The following is a 16,028-nucleotide window of genomic DNA, read 5'->3' on the forward strand; positions in this document are numbered from 1 at the left end:
GAGTTATACTAGTTAAAAACTTTCAACCTGCCTTTCATACTGACGCAAGATGGAGAAAATGCTAGACATTTCAAAATTGCCCCCTGACTACAGTTTTGATCTAAAAAATCTGAAAAAATTATATTATCACTTTCTATTTATGTACTTTCTACACCAAATTTTCACAAATATCTGTGAAATGATGGCAACGAGATTTCTTTTTTTTTTTTTTTGGTGATTTTAAATGAAATGAGCCATGTTTGATCTTTGCCCAGACCTGGGAAGGTGCCGTATGCCACCCAACGGTTGAGATGTATCTCTCCCAACACTCCTGCTTCCGTCACTTGATAAGTTGGCGAACGTGGGCACGGAGCCATTTAAAGGCTATGAGGTACACCAGGGAACAGTGCTGCTTATGCCGCTGTAGAGCTTGCCAACGCTCCTTAATTGCTTCGGCGACTTTCGGCGCCTACCAAGGGACTGCCTTACACCGGAGGCACCCTAAAGAGCGAGGGAGCATGTTTTTTGCCACAGAAACAATTGCTGTAGTCACTTGTTCATCCACCACATCGATGTTACCGTGTGGGGGAGAGTCAACAGTGACAGCAGAGGTGAAAATTTCCCAGTCCGCTTCCGTGGGCCTGATGCTGGGGCAGTGACAGGAATATGGGGAAGTGGTCACTACAACACAGGTCGTCATGTCCTCTCCAGTGGATAGATGGGAGAAGTCCTGGGCTGCAAATTGATAAATCAATGACCGAGTAACTACCATGAGCCAAACTGAAATGTGTGGCAGCCCCAGTATTTTAGAGGCAGAAGCCGAACTTATACAGTAAAGTTTCAACATCTCTGCCTCAACCAGTAAGCACAGTGCCACCACACAAGGGGTTATGGGCGTTGGAATCTCCCAAAAGTAGGAAAAGTTTAGGGAGTTGATCAATCAGTGCAGCTAATACATTCAGGGGTACTGCACCATATGGAGGAAGATATACATTGCAGACAGTTATTTCCTGCGTCGTCCATATTCTGACAGCCACATCTTCAAGAGGGGTTTGAAGGGGCACAGTTTCTCTACAGATTGAGCTTGGACATAAATGCAAACTCCACCTGACACTCGATTATAGTCGCTATAGTTCCTGTAATATCCCTTATAGCCACGGAGGGCAGGGGTCCGCATTGCCAGTAACCAGGTTTCCTGGAGTGGAGTGCAGTGCAGATAGCAGGTGTAAAGCTGAACAGTTGCCATAGCTCAACCAGGCAGTGGAGACTAGGAAGGTGTGGAACATTCAATGAAGTAGTTTATGCCTCAGTCACCTGCTGCCACTGACTTATTGTTGAGCAGTCTATATCCATTATGTCTGAGGGTCTGGCGAGATCTAGGTCCTCAGCAGACGCCAAAATCTCCACCCCATCCTCAGACGCAGAGCTCGTAGGTAGCAGTGGTGTGGGGTGCCACTCCAACTTCCTTGGTCTTAGGGGGTTTTCATTTTGGATCTCTCTTACTGCTCCTTGGATTTCCCTTGCTGGGAGGACTTCACTGGCTAAGTCTCCGGGACTGAAGATGAGTGTGAAGCCCTATGACTAGCTGCTTTTGGGCTCTTCAGCCACTGATGGGTGTCATCTTTCCCACTAGCAGAAACATGGGAAGGGAGTGACCCAAGTGCCCCTTCCTAGTGAGAGAAGCCGAAGAAGACTTACGCTTCTCCAGCTTAGAAGTGGGGACGGACGGCCCATATTGTTGGAGGGGGGGGGGGGGGGGTGTTGCTCCCGAAGTAGGTGGTGCAGAAGCAACAGGGAAGGAAATGGGTCCCCACCATCAAGGGGGCAGGTGTAGTCTTCCGGCTCTGAGCTGTGACTGGGGCTGGCAGAGCTAATGGTGCCAGAACTGTTGTAGCGGTGGCGTAAGACTATGTCATACGCACAGGATGCAGGCATTAAAATTTTCTCTTAGCCTCAGTGTAGGTCAGTTGGCCCAGGGTCTTTTACTCCATGATTTTCCTTTCTTTCTGGAGAATCCTGCAGTCTGGCGAGCAAGGAAAATGGTGCTCTCAGCAGTTGACACAGATGAGAGGCGGTGTACATGGAGTATTGGGATGTGATGGGCGTCCGCAATCTCAACATGTGATGCTGGAAGTACAGCTGGAAGACATATCGCTGAACTTCCAGCACTTAAAGCACCGCATCGGGGGAGGGATATAGGGTTTCCCCACAGCGGTAGACCATCACCTTGACCTTCTTGGGCAATGTATCACCCTCGAAGGCCAAGATGAAGGCATCAGTGGCAACCTGATTGTCCCTTGGACCCCGGTGGACACACCAGACAAAATGTACACCTCACCGCTCTAAATTGGCACGCAGCTCATCATCAGACTGCAAAAGAAGGTCCCTGTGAAATATGAAACCCTGGACCATATTTAAGCTTGTCACAAGCAAGTAACACCCAAGACTGTGCGGAGGATGCTGTTTTGATCAAGACTGACCCAGATCTCATTGTGTACACACCCTCCACCTCCTCAAACTTGTCCCCTAAATGCTCAACAAAAAACTGGGGCTTCATGGCAAAGATTACCCATCAGCTCTCAAACATACAAGGTACTGGGGCGAATAGGATCCGCTGCCATCCTTAGCCTGATGTTCGTCCATGGTGTGGCCAGGTAGGGGAACGATTTGCGGTCGTACTTCTATGCGTTGAAGTGAGCTCTTGAATGCTTAGACACTGCTGGTGTTTCACCACCAGCAAGAGCTGGACTACACTTCATTGCATGTCATCCACACCGATGCCACCCACTCCGACCAGGAGCCCTCCTCACGGGCGCCGCCCAGGCAGCAAAGGCCACCTGGTAGGATGGGCATTGCTGGGAGTCCCGATGCCCCAGAGGGATGGGCATCTACCCTTTGGTATACGTGGGGAGTTAATGGCGCAGGCATTAGCAGAGCAATCCCTGTGTGGTCAGGGGGCTACAACCAACAGGGTACATGGTGGTCCCACAACAAAGGACTGGCTACTGTGCTGGATATCAGGTGCAAAAAAGTCCATGGTCATCGTTGATGCAGAAAGCGACACTGCATAGCGCATGGTGGAAAATGTACCCAGGAAGGTGTTCTCGCCAAAGAGATGGAGGATGGATGGGACTGCAATGCAACAACGAGAAAGTGGGCCAAAGATCTCAATACACAATGGACACCCTTCCCCAATTGGCTCGCTCTTCGAGAAAATTTTGAAAAATGGAGGTCAAACCTTACAGGGGACCATCACATAAAGACCGAAACATGTGAAACTCCTTTTAGTCGCCTCTTATGACAGGCAGGAATACCTCAGGCCTATTTTAACCCCCGGACCTGCAGGGGGAACGAATCAAGAATACACACAAGAAAGGCTCTAACTGATCTGCACAGACAAATTAAGACCTGAGAAACTGTCATTCAATCAAGCTGTTGCCTACAGCTGTGGTCATTACAATAAGAATAAACTGTAAATGGTGTACTCTCACTTCATTGAACAATATAATTCTATTATTTACTGAAGACACACATTCAACTCAGTTTATAAAAAATTTTCAGAATCAAAGCAGACATAAAAGAAGACTGGAAAATGCAGAATGAAAAAATGACAAAGTTATGAAAAAGATAGATTGCTACTCACCATTAGTGGACATGATGAGCTGCAGACAGGCACAAAAAAAGACTGCTAAACCAGTATGCTTTCAGCCGAAAGGTGTTCCTCTGAAATAGTCAAAACACACACACACACACACACACACACACACACACACACACACACACACACACACACACGATTGTTGTGTCTGGCCACAGAGGCGAGACTGATCTACAGCGCCTAATGGGAGAAGCAAGCTGGGTTGTGGGGCTACGGAGGATGCAAGGGTGGGGTGTGGTGGGGTCGGGTCGGGTGGGGTGGGGTCGGGTGGGGTGGGGTCGGGTGGGGTGGGGGTAGGTGTAGGGAACAGTGAAGTGCTGCTTCTGGAAGCCTACAGGGACATAGTGGGGAGAGAGTAGGGCAGTTAGGCACAGATGAGAGGTTAGACAGAGGGTGAGGAGGTGGAAGGGAGGGAGAGGAGGTGGAAGAGAGAGGGAGAGGAGGTGGAAGAGAGAGGGAGCAGAAAAGCAGAGAAAACACTGGGTGCATTGCTGGAATAAAAGGCTGTGCAGTGCTGGAGTGGGAACAGGGAAATGGACAGGTGGGTTAAGGACAGTGACTAACAAAGTTTGAAGCTAGGGGTGTTATATGAATGTGGGATATATTGCAGGTAGAGTTACCACCAGTGCATTTCAGAAAAGCTGGTGTTGGTAGGAAAGATCCAGATGGTGCAGGCAGTGAAGCAATCACTGAAGTGAAGAGCATTATGTTGGGCAGTGTACTCAACAACTGGATGGTCCAACTTTGGCCACAGTGCCAGTGGCCATTCATGCACACAGGTAACTTGTGGGTTATCATGACCATGTAGAAAGAAGCACAATAGTTGCAGCTTAGCTTGCAGATCACATGGCTGTTTTCACAGGTAGCCCTGCCTTTGTTTTGTTTTGCTTTAGGATGCAAAAAACAACTGGGGTCATATGTGCCCAAGTCAGAACTAGAGAACAGGAACACAGAGAGGAGTTGCACAACTATACATCAGTCCCAATTGACAGAAGAGACGACAGCTAAAAACAGGCATGTGGAAAAGGGCTAAACAAGACACCATACAGAAACAGAGGTCCAAAACTAAAAATAAATGGCCTTTCCAAAACTAAAAATAAATGGTCTTCACCACATTGCTTCGGTAAATAAAAAGTAAAATGCAGTCAACAGCCCGCACGTCATTCACTAAAACGCGTGATAAATAAGACAGCAAACCCAAGCTGGAATGTAAATGGTTAAAAAAAAGGGCATTCCATCAGGGAGTGGCGGACATTTAAAATTTGGGCACAATATCTACAAAGTGGTGGGGTAGCACCACTTAGCTAATGACGATGGGTAAAAAGGCAGTGCCCAATACGCAGCCAAGTTAAAATAATCTCCGCTGGGTGGGAGGGCTAAGAGGATGTCATCGAAGGCACTGGGAGAAGCTTAATAGGCTGAAGCTTATTCCTGTGAAGGGAGGACAATTGGTGATGCCAAAGGGACACCACCTCCTGACAGACAGCAATGCAGAGATCACTGGAGACAATATAGGGACTCGCGGGCTGAGGTACGAGGACTGCAGCCATGGCAGCAGCGTCAGCAGCCTCATTTCCTGGCAGACCGACATGACCAGGAACTCACAGAAACATGACACTGGCTCCAAGAGTGAGCAAGTGACAGTTTTCTTGCACCCGCTGCACTAAGGGATGGGCAGTGTACAGCACACATAGACTTTGAAGGGCACTGAGTGAGTCTGAGCAGAGGACACAATTGAAAAGCCTGTGTCACCGGATGTACTCTGTGGCCTGATACAGGGCGAAGAGCTCGGCTGTAAATACTGAGGAGTGTGCCAGAATCAGATATCGATAGACATGGGTGTCAATGATGAAGGCACACCCGACCCCACAATCAGTCCCAGAGCCATGGTCATGAAGGTCATGAAACTGAAAGCAATAGACCGAGAGTGGAGAAGTGTCCTTAGGAAGCGAACGACGGCCAAGGTTAACATTGGCCCCTTCACGAAGTCAAGATGGTGAAGGGTTTACACCTACCACGAAAGTTGCAGGTAGTAAGAAGTTAAGCCACAGTAAGAAGTGCAAAAAGCAGACTCCAGGAGGTAAACGATCAAAGGAATCATCAAAGGAAGAAGCATAGGAGGGTTGGCCACACATGGCAGACAAACAGCGTGCATACCTGCTGAGGAGAAAGTCACGGCGGTAGGACAGTGGTAGTTCAGCATACAGGCTCTCAATCATCTAGTGTAAAAGGCATCCATTGCCACAATGGAAGGTAGTGTTGAGACGGCATAAGAGGGACCGGCGTGCAGACGCAAACAAATCACCCATAGTCTAGTTTCGAACGGACAAGGGACCAGTACAAATGGAGGAGGGTGGTTCAATCGGCACCCCAGGAAGTACCACTGAGGACACGTAGGACACTGAGGGACCGCGTACAGTGAGCTGCCAGGTAAGATACATGGGAGGACCAAGAGAGTTTCCTATCGAGCATGAGCCCCAGGAATTTTGTAGTTTCAATGAACTGAAGGGCAACAGGCCCAAGATGGAGAGACAGTGGGAGAAACCATTTGTGCCGCCAGATATTCATACAGACAGTTTTGCCAGTGGAAAAGTGAAAGCCACTGTCATGCTCCAGGACTAAAGGCGATCAAGACAGTGCTGAACACACCCCTCAGTGAGGCTTGTCCATGGAGAACTGCAATAGATGGCAAAATCGTTAACAAAAAGGGAGTCTGAGATGCCCGGCAGGAGACAGGCCATTACAGGGTTAACGGCAACAGCAAAGAGGACGATGCTCAGTACGGAACCCTGAGGTACACCATTTTCCCCCTATGTGTAGATTACGGAGGACACCAGTTCTCCAACAGCTGTCTTAGGCCTTCTCCAAATCAAAAAACACAGCAACAGTCTGGGATTTCTGCAGAAAACCATTCATGATACGAGTCGACAAAGTAACAAGATGGTCAACTGCAGAATGCCGAACTCTAAATCCACACTGTGCATTCATTAGTTAATGGTGAGACTCAAGCCACCACACCAGTCGGCAGCTGGTAAGAGAGATGGGGCAGTAGCTGGAACGAAGGTTTTTGTCCTTACTGGGCTTAGGTATGGGTATGACGGTGGCTTCATGCCAGCATCCAGGACATGTACCCTCTGTCCAGATGTAGTTGTACATGTTAAGCAGAAAGCGCTTGCCCACAAGAGAAAGGTGCTGCAACATCTAAATGTGGATGGTGTCTGGCCCTGTGGCGGAGGATTGGGATGAACTGAGAGCATGATCTAGCTCCCTCATAGTAAAGGCGACTCACGATTTGGAGAAGAGAAGGGTATCACCTGAGCCTCCGCTCAATTTCGATGGAGGAAGGCAGGGTGATAGCAACAGGGTCCACAATGCCATTGTCAGTTAGTCAGGACGGAAATTGGGGAATGGATCTTGGTCCCAGAGAGTTGTCGGAGATTGGCACACACGACAGAGAAAGGTGTGGAACTGTTAAAAGAAATAGTGAATGAAATTCAGCTAGCTCTTTTGCTATCCCGAAGAATGTGACGACATTTTGCACGCATTTGTTAATAATTAACGCAGTTTGTCTGCATAGGATGGTGGTTAAAATCACGGAGAGCACATCTCTGCGTGTGAACTGCGTCGCAGCATGCCTCAGTCCATCAAGGGACAGGTACACGACATGTTAAAGAGAAAGTGCAGCAGATGGAACATTCTGCAGAAGTAAGGATAACGTTTGTGAGATATTCCACCTGATCATCACAACTGGGAAAATCTTGTTCTTTGAAGGTCACCAGGGAGGAATAAAGCTGCCAGTCAGTCTTAGTAAGCTGCCATTTAGGTGGGCACGCATATGGGGCAGGATCAGCAAACGGATGGCACACGGGAAATGGTCACTAGAGTAGGTTTCAGAAAGACCGGACTACTCAAGACGAGGGGCAAGCTGGGCAGTGCAGAAGGATAGGTCCAAATGGGAATAGGCGTGTAAGGAGTCAGAAAGGATGCTATGGCAGAAGAGGTTAAGTTGGTTAAGAAAGTCAGGCAAGAGGGCACCTCTCTGACAAGTCCTGGGAGAACCCCAAAGGGCATATGCACATTAAAGTCACAGAGTAGCAAAAAGGGGGGAGGTAGCTGCCCAATAAGCTGAAGGAAGTCTGCCCTGGTGGCAGAGAATGATGGAAGGACATGTATGGTACAGGGGGGGGGGGGGGGGGGGGAATCTGGTGGGGAAGGAAAAGGCAAACTGCAACAGCTTGCAGCATGACGCCCCCTTGAGGTGGAATGCTGACCTCAGGGGGAAGATCAAAACGAATCGGGAAGAAATGTGAAAGCTCAAACCGGTTGTACGGGCGCAATTTCGTTTCTTAAATGCAGAATACAAGGGGACACTGCAACGCTAAAAGCAGCCATAAATCCCCTTTGTGGGACTGAAGGCTGTGAACTTTCCATTGGAGAACAGTCATGATGATGAAGATATGAAGGGGTGTCACCTCGGCGGCTGCTGAGTGGCAGCTGTGGAAGTGGTACTACTACAGGACACAGAAGCAGGAGGATCCTGCTCCCTGGGGTCCACAGAAGCATCAGCTTGCTTGTGTGGTCGGTCTCTGGAGTCCGATGCTGAAGAACTGTTGTTGGTGCGTACCAGTGACATGGAGGCTGGACGGGCTAAGGTACCACGTGGTGACACCATTGAAGAGGATCTTCAAGGTGGTGAAGGAGAAGACCGTTTGCCTGTGGTGGACTACTTCGAGCCTTACCTGTTAGGTGAACACTCGGGTGTCGTTTGGCTAGAGGGACGGAGGAAGACTTCACAGGAGTACTCCTGCTGCCCTTTCCGGCCTACGGGTGTGTAACTGGTAGCTTCATCCCTTGAGGCGAGAGTTTGATGGCTTGTTGCACAGTTGGACGGGGGGATGGCAATGCTACCTTGACACTGAGTGATTTCACAACCTCAGAGCTGAATTGGAGGTCACATGTCCATGTCCTTCATGGAGCAAGGGGTAACAAGAACAGAACTATAGGTATCAGACAGGAGAATGCAGGGTTTGGGACCAGGCAGTAACTTGTGAGCGACTGGATAAAGCACCTTTTCCTTTACCTGGATATCTTGAACAGCTCACTCACCAAGATACACCGGACAATCCCGAGAGGCAGTGGCATGGCCACCATTGCAGCTGATACAGTGGGGAGAAGGAGGTGGACAATCGCCCTCGTGCACATCCCTACCACAGGTGACATGTGGCTAGATGTCGACAAGATGTTCTAGTGTGGTTGAAACGGTGACACTGGTAGCAGCGCATTGGGTTTGGAATGTATGGCCGGACAGTGAATTTCATAGCTTCTTTGAGCTTGGACAGAAGAACCATTCTATCAAATGTGACAGTGTGTTGGTGGGCACTAAGGAGGAATCTACCTTTTTCATTACACAATGGACAGCAATGACACCCTGATCAGAGGGGTAAGATTGGATTTCAGGCTCAGTTAAACCGTCAAGCAGCCTGGTGTAAATTACACCACAGGAAGAATTCAAAGTTCTATGGGCCTATACACGAACAGGGTAACCGGGGAGAAGTGAGAAAGCAAGCAGTTGTTGTGCCTGAGAATCATAAGTGATCTCCAAAAGCAAACGCAAAAGTAATTGGGATCAGGATTTCAAAGGCTTCTACACCTTTCTGAATAATAAACAGATTTACTGTGGCGAAGGACTGCGTCTTCAGTATATGAATCATTAGCCTCATTATGTTTATGTTTTGTAGAACTTCCGTGGGAAGATGATTGACACATCACGAGGAAATCTCCATGATTGCCAGCATCTCTGATGGCACACTCCTTCCAACTGGGGACCCCTGTTACAGCTCAGGCAATCACCCCTCCATGGGCCTGGCCTGTACTCGTGGGTACGTGCGAACCCTACCTGTAGACATAGGGCTGGAAATTTACGCGTTACCCGGTCACCTGTTACGCGTCAGGAGTGTGGTCCGATCTTCAGGAGCACACAGGGAGGGAAAAAAAAAGTATTCTCAAAGACTGAAGAGGAGGAACGAGAGGAGAAGGGAAACAAAGAAAGGAAAAGGGAGCAAAAAACAAGGTGAGACAGTCCCCCTCATCAGCGACACAATGCAGAACATTCCCAGTAATACCCCAGACATGCTCCTCAAGGGAGGGGAAAAAGAACAGCAAGAGGATAGACATGCAGCACGGAAAGGGAAAAATGCTGCAAAGGCTGGAGCCTGGTGATGACCAAGAATGAACCTGCCAAAGAGTGGCGAGCCCCCTGCCTTTGACGGGATAGGTGATGCTAGTGACTGGACTGGTGTAGGTGGTGGTGGTGGTGGTGGAGATGTATGGGACAGGCATTACATCTAAGTCTATTGCGGGGATATGAGCCATGAGGCATGGGGTTGAGAGCAGGGGTGGGGTAGGTATTGACAAGGATACTGTGTAGGTTTGGTGGGTGGCAGAATATCACTGTGGCAGGTGTTTGAAAGATTTCAGAGCACAATGAGACACAGTCGACTACCTCTTGTTGTGCCATGAAATGAGGAATGTCCTCTCTCCTATCCTTCCCACCTCCTCCACAGAGGTATTCTGCCACCCACTAAACCCACACAATATTCTTGTCCATCCCTACACAACCCCTGCTCCCAACCACTTGCCTCATAGCTCATATTCCTGTAATACACCTAGATGTAACATCTGTCCCAAATACCCTCCCACCACAACCTACTCCAGTCCAGTTACAGGCATCATCCATCCCATCAAAGGTTGGGCTACCTGTAAAAGCAGTCACGTAATCTACAAATTAAGTGTTTTACGTGAGCATGACAACCAACAAGCTACCTGTCTGCATGAATAACCACCAAAAACTGTGGCCAAGAAACAGTTGCTATGCATGCTGCCCAAACCATCACCCTTTACTTCAGAATCCTTCCTACCAACACCAGCTTTTCCATAGTGCACAGGTGGTAACTTTCCTTATAATATATCTTATGTTCCTGTAATCCCTCTTAGCCTCAACCTTCGTTAGTCACTGTCCATCACCCACCTGTCCCCTTTCCTGTTCCCATTTCAGCACTACACAGCCTTCTATTCCATCAATGCACCCACACAGTCTTTACTTATCTCCTGCTCCGCCCCCCCCCCCCCTGCCTAACCTCCCATCTCCCCACTACCCTTCCCCATCTCCACCCCCGTGCGAAGGCGCAGTGGTTAGCACACTGGATTCCCATTCAGGATGACAGGATGATGATGGTTCAAACCAACATCCGACCATCCTGCTTTAGGTTTTCCATGATTTCTCTAAATCTCTTCAGGAAAATGCTGGGATAGTTCCTTTGAAAGGGCACAGCCAATTTCTTTCCCCAATCCTATAGGATTTATAACCTCGCTGTTTGGTCCCCCTCCTCCAATCCATCAAACCAACCAACCTCCCACCAGCCTCCTCCTCAGCTCCACTACGCAGCTTGCTTCTCCCATCATGTGTTGCTACTTGAAACAGCATGACCTTGGTGGCCAGAGACAAAGGGTAAAGTGTGTGTATTCTGACTATTTCAGAAGAGATTTTTGACTGAAAGCGTACTGGCTTAGCAGTCTTTTTGTTGTGCCTGTCTGCGACTCAACATCTCTGCTATATGCTGAGTAGCAATCTATACTTTTCATAATACTGTCATGGGGGGTGGGGGGTGGGGGGGGGGGGGGGAAATCCTGCAAGTATAGTTACTGACCCGGAACATGCAAATATCTTCAATGCCATTCGACAGCATTTTGGCTGGGAATGAACTCACTGCAGTGGACTGGAAAAAATCAGTTTCCAGGGTACTGAAAGCATCTGGTAACTGGAATTTCGAGCTTCAGCCAAACAAGAGAATCATAATAACAAATGCACTGTAACTAGGGGAAGGAATTACTTTGAAGTACGAAAACTTCAAACTTTAAACTGCATAGCAAACATTATGAGAAAGACTAGAGGAAAACTGAACCCTTTTCTGTAACTTTATCCACTTGAAGGCTTTTCTAGGATGCTGTCCAGAAGAGTGACAAAATCACAGAGTAGTGCTGAATAAAATAAAGACAACTACATTTGGTGAGATCAACAATAGTTCTTAACTCCATGTTTTGGAGAAGAAGAAGAAGAAGAAGAAGAAAAAGAAAAATCTCCACCATTTTTTTGCCAATAACTCAAAGTTTAAGTTACACATTTCAGAAAGTTTTAGGGAATTGAAGAACACCTATTACTGCAGTTTCTAACGAAGGCAGTTCACTAACATTGAACATTAAGATATTGCAGTGTTCTGGCAGTTACTGAACATTTTACTCATTTTCACACGACGAGTTACACAAACTGATTACTAAAATCACTAGGAGTTCTTGTAAAACTCTGATTACTCTGTTCATTCATGAATTACATAGTGCCACAGACACACCCTGGCTGAGGCCACATTCCTTGACTTCAGGAAGGCATTCAATAGTTCCGCATTGTTGTTTAATGAACAAACTCTGAGTTTAACAAGTATTGGATGAGATTTGTGACTGAATTCACAACTACCTAGCACATAGAAATTAACACTTGATTCTAAATGGAATGAAACGGATGGATGTAAGCATAATTTCAGATGTGTAAATGTAATTTCAGAAGTACTCCACAGGTGTATGCAGGACTGTTACTGTCTAAAACATAAATAATACAGTGGGCAATGTTGGAAGCTCCATTCACAGATGATGCTGTCGTCTATATGAACAAAATGCAAGAAAAGCAACAGAGGACGGATGATAGATGCAAGGTTTCCCAATGGAAATAAATGCAATATGCTGTTCAATTCTGCTATCAGCAACCAATCACTGGAAATGGTAACTACTGTAAAATACATAGAATAATGTAAATTTACCAAATAAAACTAATTACATGAAAGGTAGATGCCTCGTTGGGACCCACAGGATAGAAAAAAAAGGCTTACTGAACACTTGTTAGACTGATTCTGTGAATTGCTTACCAGCCTAGAACCTTTATCAGTTTAGATTAATAGGAGAGATTTAGATGCTCCAATGAAGAATATGTTTCACGTCAGGATTGTTTGGTTTGTTTGACAGCATTACAGAGATTCTCACGGAAACTCCAGTATTTGATGATATGAAAGAGGCGTTGTGCACCATCAAGGGGTTCATAATTGCAGTTTTGAGTCTGTATGTTCTAGAAAGAGTTGGTACCATTACTTCTTCCACATCCATCTTATGAAATGACCACATAGAAAAAAATTAGAGAAATTGGAAACCATATGGAGATTTACCAAAAATCAACTTTGCCTTGCACCATTTGTGAATGAAATAAGGGCAAGGGGGGGGGGGGGGGAGGAGCAGGAGGGGTGATTAGTGGTACAAGAAGTACCCTCCTCTACACATTGTAAGGTAGCTTGCTGAGAAGAGATGAAGATTACTACTTAATACATTATGAACTGCCATGGCTAATCTGGATGAAAACATTACTCTGCCTGTGTCAGTATAGTCTTCCATTTTACAGTCAGCTTGTTTCCACAGTTACACAACCTCATGATAATGACAATGTTCTTGGTGCAACCTTCAAAACATGCAGGTGTTTTCACGCAGATCTATCTAAACGATGTGGTACAATGGGTAAGTGCCAGACTACAAATTTTGAACTCCAGGTTTCGATCCCCAGTTGACCAGGATTTTTCTGTCGCTTATCACTTCTTTCACCTCTGGCAATAAATGTGATTGTAAGAAATGCATAGCTGCACCCTGATTTGGTGTCCATAATGAACTATAGGTTTCTGGTTATGCAAATCAGTTTAAAGGCCAGAAGAAGTCAAATGCATACTACATCCCACAGAACCAGGCCTGGTGAAACAAAGTGCTGCTCATTAACCTTTGGGTTGTGGATAGCCATGTAGATAGCTATTAATATTACAGTCATTACTATACTAACAGCAATGACAACTAATAGGCCAAATGAAAATACTGAGTGGGCACATGTGACGAGTTTATGTTGGGTCCAACTTGGATGCCTAAATTTTGCAAGGCTCCACATAAATTAAGCAACATCAGCATGCTTCACTGTCCACCAAAGCTTCAACTAATCTCCAGGACCACTAGTGCTTATGAAAACTTTGGAAGCTTTGAGTCATGTTTCAAGTGATAAAGCACTGTCCACAACAAGCTAGTATTTATATTAAACCAATCAGATGATAACATTTATTCTTCTTCCACGTATTTTCATGGGATAACCTTCAGGAATGTGAAATAAGAGAAATAAATGATAATACAATGGAAGGATCCTGCTAAATAGACTGTACGTAAACGATTGAAAAATTATCCGTAGTACGACATGGCATCTTAAACGTGAACTGTGTGTATATAGGGTGAGTTTTTTTAAAAAAGTTTTTCTCCCAAGATCTAGTTTGATGCTACAAAGTTTCGAGAAGACAAAAATCACAGTAATAGATTTAATAACGCTAGGGATAAATATGCATAGACATCGTAACATCCCTCGCAAAAGTGAGCTGCCACGTAGTACGTAGTCCTACGTTATTCCTTCAAATTCTAATTTACCTCAAAATTGTAATACTAAGTTCGAAGTATCATGTTTTTCATTTGTGAAGTCTAAATATAACGCAAATTCTTAAGAATTACACAGGAAGGGCATTGTTCGCAATTTATAGGGAGAATTCGATCGGGGAAAAAAACATTAATCATCAGTTATCCTTTCACATAGTTAATCCTGTAATTCATGAAATCGCCAATTCGTTTACGAAATACACGTCTAATTTGTTATATCCCTTACAGAAAGCTGCTGGCTTTGCTTGTCTCCTGTATACACATAAAAATCTTTCGATTCGTATTTGGGAAAGGCCGCTTCAAATGCAGTCTCTACATTCCCATACGTACAGTATCTTCCAATCTGCTACACAAATTCTTACCTAGTGACATATTAATTTTATCAAATTCTTTCTCCATTAAACTCTTCAACTCTCTCCTCTAACAACCACACAACATATAAGCTGAACACAAAGAAAGTCATAGAGACTCATGCCACAGTTGTGAGCCAGTGTGACCAACAACGTGAAAGTTACACAAAATGTGATAGACATTGTTGACGGTACGGAACAGGAAGGAACGAAATGACAAAACATTCCAATGTTTATTCCAAAAGACATCATTCACACAGGCTGTCAATGAAAGGGCCGTCAAGATCAAAGTTATACAGAAAGAAAATTTTGACGTTCGCGGTAGTGTATGAAGCGGTGTCGTAAAATGAGTACGGTACAACTGGCGCTCGGCTGAAATCAGGCGAATAAATATGGGCGAACATATACATTAGGACTGTGTTATAGGTCAATCTATTATTACAGTCATTACTTGGCATTCACATTCTAATTCACAACCAAATTATCAACTTCCACGCTAACCTAGAGCTCGGGATATGCTATAGATCTGTCTGTCACCACAACCGAATCGACCGAATTCAGCCGAACGCCAATTGTACCGTACTCATTTTTAGTGATTGATGTCGCCGTCCACTAACATAGATGTTTAACTAAATAGCCTATAAAGATAATAGCGGAAACTCGGGTCGAGAGTATGTGGCAGCGATTGCAGCATATCTTGGTGCTTGGAAATGAATACTAAGAGATTGGCGTATGTAAACCAACGTAGGAGTTGAAAGCTAGTTTCTGTTTGTACACGAACTGGAAATGGCTAGTAGAGGTGTTATTTGTCCCATATATGGTCTCAATAATTACCGGGAACGAAGTGATCTGTAGTCTTTCTACAGATTCCCGAAGAATAAAGAAATGAAAGTATTAATGAAAATTTGTGGTTAGTGTCTTTCAGTGAGTTAGTTGTACTTCTTATAATTGAGAAAGTTATTATTTCTACTTGGCTTTTGTTACTTTTAGATGTAAAAAGTGGGTTATTCGTAGTATGAGGGCAGATCTTGACGAAATATTTAGAAAAGAAGGGCCAGACCATTTAAACAGGAGTCATGTATGCTCTGATCATTTTGTAGAGAAGGACTTCATGAACAAGAATTTACTAAGCCAAGGGTAAGAACTGTTTGTAAAACAATAAAATGGTAACGCCTGTCCAGTGATTACTGTTGTTACATATAACATTTTTTTCTCATTTCGGTATTTGGCCTAGCCCTGTTCGTTCAGTTTTGCCCGATAGAAAGGAAAGTAATTTCATACCAAGTCCAAAGAAGAGAAAGCGACAAGAGGAAATGGAGCAACAAGAATAAGTCGCTGTCAGCTAACCTGTGCAAGCTACTTCTGCAAGTAGAAGGAACTAGCGGACGTCTGCTTGCTGAGGGTGTTTTCACGTCAAATAATCTGCAGAATTAGTTTCTCCAAGCGACTTGCGGAAGTTTATTTGCTGGTGGACACATGCCTTTAGACGA

General features: G+C 45.6%; 1 protein-coding gene across 6 annotated transcripts in view; it reads right to left on the reverse strand.

The window, feature by feature from the left end:
• Positions 1–14,647, reverse strand: part of LOC126147227 (uncharacterized) — a 92,971-nt gene extending 78,324 nt beyond the window's left edge. For all 6 annotated transcript variants that reach the window (XM_049915681.1, XM_049915682.1, XM_049915678.1 and 3 more), the window contains exon 1: positions 14,551–14,647. In XM_049915681.1, the coding sequence (XP_049771638.1) occupies positions 14,551–14,587 (37 nt within the window). In that variant the 5' untranslated portion in view covers positions 14,588–14,647. The remainder of the gene's footprint in view (positions 1–14,550) is intronic.
• Positions 14,648–16,028: the final 1,381 nt, after the last annotated feature.

This window comes from Schistocerca cancellata, chromosome 2, assembly GCF_023864275.1.
Source record: "Schistocerca cancellata isolate TAMUIC-IGC-003103 chromosome 2, iqSchCanc2.1, whole genome shotgun sequence".
Taxonomy (NCBI): Eukaryota; Metazoa; Arthropoda; class Insecta; order Orthoptera; family Acrididae; genus Schistocerca; species Schistocerca cancellata.